General features: G+C 41.4%; 1 protein-coding gene across 1 annotated transcript in view; it reads right to left on the bottom strand.

Moving 5' to 3' along the window:
• Positions 1 to 10,577, bottom strand: part of LOC101580438 — a 409,418-nt gene that overhangs the window by 284,535 nt on the left and 114,306 nt on the right. Inside the window, exons 8-10 of the mRNA XM_023712057.1 lie at positions 9,259 to 9,335; positions 5,836 to 5,959; positions 3,648 to 3,917 (exon numbers count right to left, since the gene is read on the bottom strand). Coding sequence (XP_023567825.1) covers positions 3,648 to 3,917; positions 5,836 to 5,959; positions 9,259 to 9,335 — 471 coding nt within the window. The remainder of the gene's footprint in view (positions 1 to 3,647; positions 3,918 to 5,835; positions 5,960 to 9,258; positions 9,336 to 10,577) is intronic.

The raw sequence follows: 10,577 nt of genomic DNA, 5'->3' as shown, positions 1-10,577 counted from the left end.
AACGGTGCACATACAAACCGAGAAACCCCTGGGGCCACCAGCACCCACAAGAAAGAGAGAATGCTCTAGAACATTCTCAATGGGCTGAGTTCAATTTCCTGTTTAAAAAAAAAAAAAAAGAATCAAACGATGACAATACTACCATGTATGTCTGTAGTGGTGGGCTCACCCATATACCTGCTATCTCCCTCGGGAACTTTCTCAAACATTGACGGCAGCCTAAAGCAACTGAGCTTCCAAGTAGTAACTTCCTGGACCAGCCTGATTCCACAGGTGAGCCACTGTTGATGCTGTTCCCTTCCTCCCCAGGCCCTCTCACAATGCAAGGCTGCACAGGTGTAAAGTAGGCATTTCCTCCTCAGCCGAGCGGCTTCCTCTCTAATTAGGGCTGGTTCTTCAGGTGCTGCCTTCTCCAGTTTGCACAGAAGCATGACCATCCCTCTCTGGCATCATACATCTGATGCTCTGCACTGCCCAACAATGGGTCAGAACACAGCTTCCTCCATGAGTGGAGTAAGAATAGAGATGAGTCTGCTTTTAAATTCAATGAAATATCTATCTTAAATGTCCCTGTGCTAATTACACAAGCGATGCACACTTTTATACTTTTGCGAGTATACTTTTATGATTACAAAATTACATTGCTTGAAAGCTTGCTGCTTTAGCTGTCACTCTCCTGCAAACTGCCAGCAGCGTGGTTAGTGAAATAACTTGATGCGAGGGGGTAGGGCCCGACGGAATGAACAAGGCTGAGCTACATTTTTATTCTGAAAGCAAAAGGCCTCCAATGGCTTCTCTTTCCTGTCAAATTCAGGATGTTTTGTTGCTTTTCTTGAGTTTATTTTTGTCCTGAGTTCTGTGCTTTTCTTCCATGCTCAGAATGTGAAATAGCCTTGTACATTTCTTTGGGGAGCTAAGATTTTGCAAGGTGATGCCAAGGGATGGACGCATTTCGGTGACATTTTGTCAGGCTGCTAAAGAGTAAACTTGCTTTGACTGTGGCAGGAGGTAATTATTCTTTGTTTTTTTGTTGTCGTTTCTGACGCGTGTGAAGAAAATTTGGGATTGCTACGTTAACTATTTCAAGGTACTTTTCATGCTATTTGGCAGGAAGAGAAAACATTTCTCATTGGAGGAGCTGCCAGATTTCCCTGTCTCTGTAGATGATGTGGATTCTAGCACTGTGGATATCTCTTGCTGTCTTCTAGAAATTCCGCCCCTGCTCTCTGAAGACATCCTTCGGCCTCTCATGCCTCTGGACCTTTCACCTGTAGCATGCTCAATTTTGTAGTCAGCTTTTCATCACTGCCTTTCATGTACACAGAGGAATGGAGTCTTTGGGCTCCTTGTTTTGGAGCCTCCACCTACTTGGGGATGCACATTGCTTTGGCCCTCTGACAAAGCAGCAATGCGAAGAAATGTTCAGCAAAGCAGAATCACTCATTTCATGAAGCAAAGAGAAAGAGGAAGAGAATGGGGTCCTACAATCACTTCAAGGGCGCAGCTAAGGGATCTCAAAACCTTCTAACTCGGCCCTACTTCCTAAATGTTCTGCGACCTTCCAGGGACTGGTACCATCCCTGGATACATGAATCCATAGAATACACTCATCTAAACTGTAAGGTCCTGTGATGATCACCCCATGCCTCTCAAGAGCTGCTCACTGCAAGGCAAATGTATCAATAGATGTGATTCCTGCACTCAGAACTCATAATCCAGTGGGATCTTACACAACTGGCACCTAAACAAACAACAAAAATACTTTGTATAGTTTTTTGAAATAAACATTTATTCATACAGGTGACTCTTAAAAGTAAACTCTGCAAATGATAATACTTTGTAGCTCAACTCCATGATTTAGAATTTTAGATACTTGATCAAAACATCAAAAGAATAACCTACCTATTAGATTGTAATGAACCTTTTTGAAATTATATCAAATAAATACATTTAATATATTTATTATATTAAATAATAAACATATCATGTAAGTGTAGCCTCTACTACATTCCTGAAATGTCTCCTTGGTAAAGGTAAGAACTGAGAACTTAGTTCAAGGGCTGAACTATGCCTGATGCCTTTGTGGTACCTGCCTTGAATTCTGCCTGTAGCTGTTGATCGCTTCCCCAGGAGACAGTTAACTCCATAACCAACCTAGACTGACACCTGTACATAGACCCCATGCTTTTTACCAAGGCCTGTGGAATCACTTATTGGGGACAAAAATTGTTAACCTACAATGTTCTTCACCAAAGGTTAATTTGAAAGTCATCTGAAATACAAGCATCTATCCTATTAATTAAAAGAAAAGCCCAGTGGGTAAAAATGTATGGGTTTCACTATCAAAGACACAGCGTGGTTATAACAATAATAATAGAAGATTTTTAATTCTTACTATTTCGCGCAATGTATTTCTGCTTGCATCAGCTTGATCCTTTCTCACACGACTCTGACAGGCCAACATCACTGCCCTTCACATGAGTCTTATGCCCATGTGACGGTTGTCGGCGCAGAGTCCCCCTTTCCTAGAACTCTTCCTGGAAATCTTAAGCTTGTGTTTCACAGATTTCTGATATCACCTCCGTCATGGCAGTTCTCCAAACAATGTCTAAAGTTGGTAATGCATATGGCTTAGGACTATGCTGTGACACTCACTAAATATCTGTTTAGTACGTGGCTCCCAATAATAGGCATATTTAGTTTTTGTTTATTTTTGTGAGCTTTTGTCCTTTTAACTGGTATCAACTTCTACATGACAGTGGTCATTTGGGGCTCTCTATTTAGCATCTAATCAGCCCCTAATAGTAATATAATCTTTAACATAAAACCTAATACAAAATGGGAAAATAAAACACACACGTATTTCCAGGAAATTTTTCTGTTTGAATATCACCCCATGATGCTCACAACGAGTCTTATTACTTTTAAATCTATCCAGTTATCAGTACAAAGGCAACTGCACATTTGTGAGCAGTTGTTACCCATGCAGCTCCCAGTGCGCCAGGGTGACAGGAGGGAGTGGGGTGCCCTGGAGGACACCATCTTCTAGCACGTACATCCAGAGAGAGCTGGGTGTCCTCTCACTCCTTCCCAGGCCTCTGATGCTCCCTGAGCTCTGCTTCGTGCCTGCTTCCAGGATCACCCTAGTCATTCCCAGCCCTCCTTTCTCAGTGCTGTCCTCTCCAGAACTCCATGCATCGTCAGCACCATCCCCCGTGCCCATCACATGATCCTCCCACCTTCACTTCCTATCTGGGGCCTACTTCCTTCCTAAAATCAGTGGCCTTGGCTGTGTACTACACACCAAGGCACTAATCAGCTAGCTCTCCACTTATAAATCTTAAAAAGAGAAAGAATAAGATCAGAAACCCGTGTGTTCTTGATATAGAAAGCACGCACTGCTCTTGTGCGTTAGAACTGCAGATGTCCACGATGCTCCCTGACAGTCTGGGCATGTAGTGGGCACTTAGCGAGTATTCACTAAATGAGTGAATGTGTAAATTAATAAATGTATGAATTAATAAGATTCTTTATTGCACAAAGTCTGTTGTCTAAAACTATAGGAATAGTGAAGAAAGGTGGATGGATAAGGAAAACTAGAAGCTGAATAAATGGAAAGGATACATATTCGTAGAAGGTCACCTTACCATGCAAAGGCTTTCATGGAAATACAGCCCTGTGTTGAAGAAGTTGCCATCATGCCTAACAGCATGTGTCCTGGTCCTCAGCTGCTCTGTTTGCTGCCTCTGCAAGGCACAGCCCGCCAGTCGGCTCAGCAGGGACAGCTCTAGGACATAAGAGCCTTGAGGAGCTTTGTCCTTGAGGCCTCTGATGCATTTGATCTGTATTTGAAACAGCTGAGGCAACAGAGACTCCTCCACCTGCATGAAAGGTAGAATTCTTGAATTGCACTGGAACTGGGTAAAACCACACAATTAACAACAGGCTTCTGGGAAAGGGAATAGACAATTACTTTTACTCAACCTGTAATTGTCAGGTATTAGCCATGATAACAGACAAGACACACGAAGTATAATTAAGAGGTCAAAAGGCAAACCTTCTGATGATAGGAGGGAAAGTTTACCCAGCCTTTAAACGTGGTATGTTAATGATCTGTGACATCAAAAACCATTCATTTATGATAACAAGAAAGAATTAACAGGAAACCAACACTTCTAAAAACCACACAGCATGCCCTCTCCAATATAAGGGATGGGTGAAACTAGATAGTAAGCTTCAAACTGGGAATCGAATTGGAAAGGTGACAGTCCTGACCTACAACAGTAATCAGGGATCACAATTCATTGTCGGTAAGTGCGCTGTAAAGCAGACCAGCCTAAGACCGCACTTGATTAGCATGTTGTCAGCTTGCCCCACAGGCTTCCAAAGAGAGTCCAAAAGTAAGAGGGAAGTATCATGTGGATGCGTTTTGCCCTAAAATTTACCACCAGTTGCATGTGACCGAGGCAGATGACGTCATACTCTAAGGCAGGTTTGAATGCCATTGCTCAGCCTTAACTGACAGAAAAAGGCCATGTTCATTTTTAGTCAGGGTCTAAACAATTCTATATGTTGCTGATTTCTAATGAACTACTGTTTCAGGTTAAATAAATACTAAACCAGGATTATTAATCAGTTAAATATAGTTTAAGCCAGGTGTGTCTCTATATCCCCAAATCCCTAATAATTTTCAAAATAATTTGACCTTGAAGAAGTTTCCAGTATGTTGTGCTTTAATCAAAAACAATATTATTTTTAGAAACAAGTTTTTCTCTTAACCACTCAAGTTAGTAGTACCACCAGTTAAACTGCAGCTAGGAGGAAGGATTTTGTAACCCTGGATAGACTTTATTTGAAAAGATAATATATATTTCCATACAGATAGTGTGCTTCTAGAATTAAATCACAGTTAAATAAACAGTAAAAATTGTGCATCTTCTTTTGTTTCTTCATGCAAGTCATACTTAAAAACTAATTGGAATAACAATTATTTTTGGTTTAATTAGAAAATCTTAATTAACAACAAAGACTTAACCTTCATATTTTGGTTCCCAAAAATATTTTAAAAATTAACACCATGTGAATAAATAAGACAATCTTTTTAAACCTCAAGGCAGGATTACTGATGCAGGCAGACGGAGTTATTAAACACATTCTAAATTAAACGCCTCTATGAATTTCATACTGAAATACATTGTGATAGTTTTGCATGCCAAATGTGACATTTTGTGTTTTAGATTCATCTTCTGTAGTAATTTCAGAAATGTCATACAAACAAAGATTTTGTCATTTACCAGTGCAATCACTCTGCATGGCCGCCTGGCCGGCTCTTTGCTGGCTCTTGTGATGGTTTCAAGTCAGCAAGCCATAAAAAATCTTTATCTCTCTGAAACACAGCAATTTGGGAGATAATCGAATGGTGACTAGGGGCAGAAATGCCAGTCTGAGGAATTAGACCACAGTCTCTCTTGCATTTACAGCCTCCCTCAAAGCGAGTGTCAGACGAAAAGGAGCAGGAGACGGAAGCCTCATCACATCTCAAGCCCTGTCTCATTTGCTCAGTGGCAGGCCCGCCCAGCTGTTCAGCAGGGATGGAACCCGGTCCACTCTGCACCCTGCTTCCAGGAACTCCAAGGACTCTGCCCTTGAAGAGCGTTCAGCCATCCTGTCTTAGCACAGAGTTCTCATCAGAAAATATTTATTAGGCCTGCTCAAACTCTGCTCCTCCCCAGAGATCCACAGGCCACAAAGCACAACAGGCCCGCGGATCGATACTATTGATTTCATCATTTCCCATTTTGCATCTGGAAAAAAACTCCGTCCCAAGAGCCTCACCTTCCAGCGAGAGCCTGCCGCTCCCTGGCAACTGTGAGTTACTTCCGCGAGGGAACCAAGGTTGGCGACGCTGTGTTTTTCACAGACATGGAAGTCTGCTGCGAATGGCTGACTTGGAGTTCTGCTGTGATTACAAGACAGAAGGAGAAAGAAAACAAACTGGCAACAGAATACAGAGCAAAGCGCTGCCTTTGCAAGCACAATGCAATTTGATGTTTACCTTAAACACTTGATCACATTAACTAGGAATTAGATGAACACCACATTACAGGTGTCGCAGCTGATTAAAGTCAGAGAGGAAGTGGCCTTTGAAGTGTTGTCCCATAGAATAGAAGACTCACTGTACTGAACTGTATTACCTACTGATCTCCCAATAATTAAAATGTCACTTGTTGAGAAATTACCAGGGGATCAAATACAGTCATCCCTCTGTATCTGTGAGGGATCTGTTCCAGGACACCCGTGAATACTAAACTCCATAGGTATTCAAATCCCTTGTACAAGATGACACTATGTTTGTGTCTACACACCTGCTTCTGTGTACTCTGCTGTGTAGCCCTAGATTACTTAGAATGCATAATGCAATATAAATGTTACATAAACCATTATTATAGTACATTGTTTAAAAGATAATGGCAAGAAAAATGTCTGGACATGTTCAGGGCCGATGCACCCATCATAGGCCTGTGTTCTCAAGGGTCAGGTGAATCCATGGATGTGGAGTCTATAGACATGGTGGGCCAACTATCTTTCCTCAGACTTTTTGCCAGTTCTTATAAACTATTGGAGAAACTTTGAAAAGAACTTCATCTAAATTCATGAGTAGCTGATATGACATAAAGTTTTTTCTAATGCAATGGCCAGAGATCACGATCCACTTCTACCCTCCAAATGCTCCCCAGGCTCTTTGCTTCCCATTAACATTTACATACTTTATTCAAGATCCTTCTTTATTGTTGACTTTTTTCTTCTTGAATCTTGACAGCATTTGCCTGCTTCCCCAAATTAATTTGAATAAAGAAGGATCATGTATCTCACTTCTCCTGACTTAAGCATAATTCTGTCAGCAGGGCCATCTGTGACAATGACTAGCCCCCCACCAGAGGAATAGCCTTTTGGGGTCTCACTGCTGATTTAGTTTCCTGGGATACAAATGATTTCCCTTAATTTGGTTAGAGTTCCATTGACACAAGGGTTCATTAGGACACCCATTTGCCAGCAATTCAATTTCAAATTAAATACACTTTGTTGTAAATTTTATTACTTTTAAACTACTGTATCTATTGTCTTTAATGGCCCTATTATACAGTTATGAAGGTAAACAGATTTCATTAGTAAACATCTAACATTTTGTGTTTACCACAGTGACATGATTTCCTCAGTTTCTGTCTTTTGTTCCCTTGGCAAAAACTGCAAGGCATTCAGAAATATCCTAAAATTTTAATCTAGATAATTAGATACCACATCCACAATTATCATCTGAAAGGGAAAAAAAGGTAAAAGAGAGTGTGGTCCCTGCTTAGGATTCCACTACTTATAATGAAAGACTTTCTAAAAATAACTTCTTTAAGGTTAAAAAGGGATATAATGCACAAGAAAAGGTTAGACACAGCTTTAACATGATAACAAATACGTAGAGACCACGTCGAACTTCATTCCCTTGAAGCAATCCTATTCCAGGTCAGAAGCCACCAGCAGACAGCAGGTCACATGTGCATCAGGTCCAGATCTACATTATCATTTCTGTTTCCCCAGGTCTTGAATATGTATTAACCTTATGATTATGTAAGTTGGACCATCCCTCAGTGTCCACTGAAAACTGGTGGTTGGGATCCTACTTTGAATGCCAAAGTCCAGGGGCTGCTCAAGTTTCTTAAGTAAAATAGCATAGTATCTGTACATAACCATAACTTTAAATCATTTCCAGATGATTTGTAAGTAGTGATACAATTAAATTCCTTGTGGATAGTTAGATGGTAATTTTTAGAGAATAAAGACAAGAATAACTGATTGTACATGTATGGCACAAAACAAGGCTTTTAAGGCAGAAAGGGGCAATGTTTTCTAAGGTTCACTGAATCCATGAGTGTGGAAACTGGATACTGAGGTCTCAATATGTGTTTGTGCACTGCAAAGATTCTCTTTTTACCCACAGCGTGGGTAGAATCGCTGGTGAAATTCTGACTTCTAGTTTTCATAGCTAGCTAACCAGACCCTATTTTTTCAACACAAAATGATACTGGTGCTGTGCATGTTATTTTGTAACCTTTGTTTTCTGCTTAGTATTATATTATAGTCATGGTTTTCTTTTTCTTTTTTAGGTATTACCTAGTGTTTGATTCCAAGGGCCTATCATAATTTATGTAAATGATCCCTTACTTCTGGATATTTAGTTTAGTTCCTATTTTCATCATTGAAAGTTTATGTGTAACTAGCTCTCTCATAGAGAATGTCTTAGAAACTTCCCTGGCCACTTTCCTCTGTGGACATAGGAGGCGTGCTGTCCTACACCTCATGGGTCCCCACACTGAGCACTGAGGTGGCACTGTAGTGATATATGATCCCACAAGCATGACCCAGCCTCTGGGACACCAATGAGCCCTCACAAGGAGGAGGCAGTTCTCTCTCTCTAGGTCTCATCTTACTGCATTTGTAGTAGAATAAGAAGGTAATAAGGAAAACAGCAATGAGCAAGCAGTGTGGAGATTCTGCTGGGCTTCTGAACCTCAGCATTACTAACATTTCAAACCTGATGCTCCTTCACTGTGTGGGCTGCTCTGCACCCCAGCCCCAGTTGCTGATCAAAAATGTCTCTTCATACCACTAAACCTCCTCTGAGTGAGAAGCTGATCTCCAGCAAGGACCAGTGATGTACAGCATTAAGGAGTGCTTACTTAATGTTCAGCATATTTAGGGCACTGTCTCTAAACTACACTTATCTGCTCCAGTCATCCTTTAAAATAATCTCACAAGTTATTAATTATTATTATGATTTCTGCTTTTTAAAGGGAAACTGACACTGAGATGTGTTTGCCATCTAATTTGAGGTCACACGGTGCAATCAAGTGTCACCACCCAATCTGAAAACCATCTGTGAAGCTACACTTGCTCCTACTGTCTGAGGGAGGCAAGGCTGTCACATCCACAAGTTGGAGGTTATATACTGGCTCATGGATGTAGAAGTTTTTCAAGAGAAAAATAAAACATGGTTTCCAGATGTAGGGGTGCAGCTAGAAAGCCCCATCCCCACACATCATATAAATAAAGGGGCACAGATATAGCTCATGATTAAATGGGGTCAACCTTCCCCAAAATCTTAGGATGAATTAAGCCCCAGGGCATTTATCACCTGTAAATTTTAATCCATAGCAAAACAAATAGGAGTAAAACAGAATGCATCAAACCTAACATGAAGTTACGTACCTCTTGGGTGTTTTGTCCATCTTTAAGTATGACATAGGAATGTACTGGTTAAGTTTTTCTCTCTCAAAGTTCAAGTCCTACATAGAAAATGAGAAAAACAAAAATGAAAGTAAAATGGATTCTAAACACTCTTGAAAGGCCCCTGTAAAATTTGTTTTTGCTATGATCAGGATATGCTAATACTCCACGTTAAAGATCTCAGAGACAAGAACACCAGAGCTATTCCTTTTTCAGCTACTTTATTAGAGTACCTAACTTCTCTCTTAGTGACTTTCTGGCCAGGAAGGTAGAAGTAGTTTAAAAAAATCACAAAAAGGAGGGAAATGCTTAGCGGTTATCAACACAGCTTTCTTCATCTCTTCATCCACACACACACACACACAGAGTACAAAGGAATAGTTTTAGAATGTATGAGATGACATGACTGGAGGTATAGCAAGTGTGATGTATCAAGAGATCATAACACCCAGCAGAACTGAATCAATGGGTTCTGGGTATGGAAGGCCCACTGGAGTATTGGTGCCAACAACATGAAAGAACTGGAAGGAGAGCCAACCAAGTAGCTCAGCAGATTAAAGCATCTGCTTAGGCAGATTCAGGGGCCAGGGGTTCGATCCCTGGGCCTGCTGTGCCAGCTCTGCCCCCATAGTGACCTGAGATGGTGATTGAGATTCAGTGTGGTGGCGCTCCCCTGTAATCCCAGCACTTGGGAGGCTATAAACAGGAGGATCACTACGAGTCCAATCTACATAGTAAGACCTTGTAGCCCCTGTAGATCCTGTACTAAATACATTAAAAAAAAAAAGAGGGAGAGAACTGGAAGGGAAGACAGTGTGCTGTTGACTTCTGGAGAAGCTTGTATACTGGCTTTCCTGATATGAACTTGACCGTTCCCACCTCAGGTCTTCGCTGTGGCTGAGGATGGCTGTGGTTCTTTTTGGGTGAGCCCCGGTTTTTACTTCGAGCTCCACTTCCTGGCTCAGGTGCAGATCCCTCAGCCTGCTGGCACAGACTTTCTAGTTCCCACCACTGTCATCTGTTCCTTCCCAGTGTGGCTCTTTGGTACAGACTTCCATGAGACATTGTCTTGGGTGCTAGGCCTCCAGCTAGACTCATGGAGGACACTACCCTGAGCTCTAGGACTTCAGCTGGACTTGTGCAGGACATCATTATGAGGCCTAGGCCCTCAGCCAGATTCTTTGGGTCTTTGATAGATGGGCGGACCTCCTGCACTCTTCTTCACTTGAGCGAGTATTACAAAATAACCATATAAATTGTGTGCTTCATATCAAATCTTTTCCCTTGTAAGCCCTAGCTGT

Source organism: Octodon degus, unplaced genomic scaffold (assembly GCF_000260255.1).
Source record: "Octodon degus isolate 3935 unplaced genomic scaffold, OctDeg1.0 scaffold00023, whole genome shotgun sequence".
Lineage (NCBI taxonomy): Eukaryota > Metazoa > Chordata > Mammalia > Rodentia > Octodontidae > Octodon > Octodon degus.
Note: the sequence above shows the minus strand (reverse complement) of the source record. Positions and strands in the feature narration are given on the sequence as shown.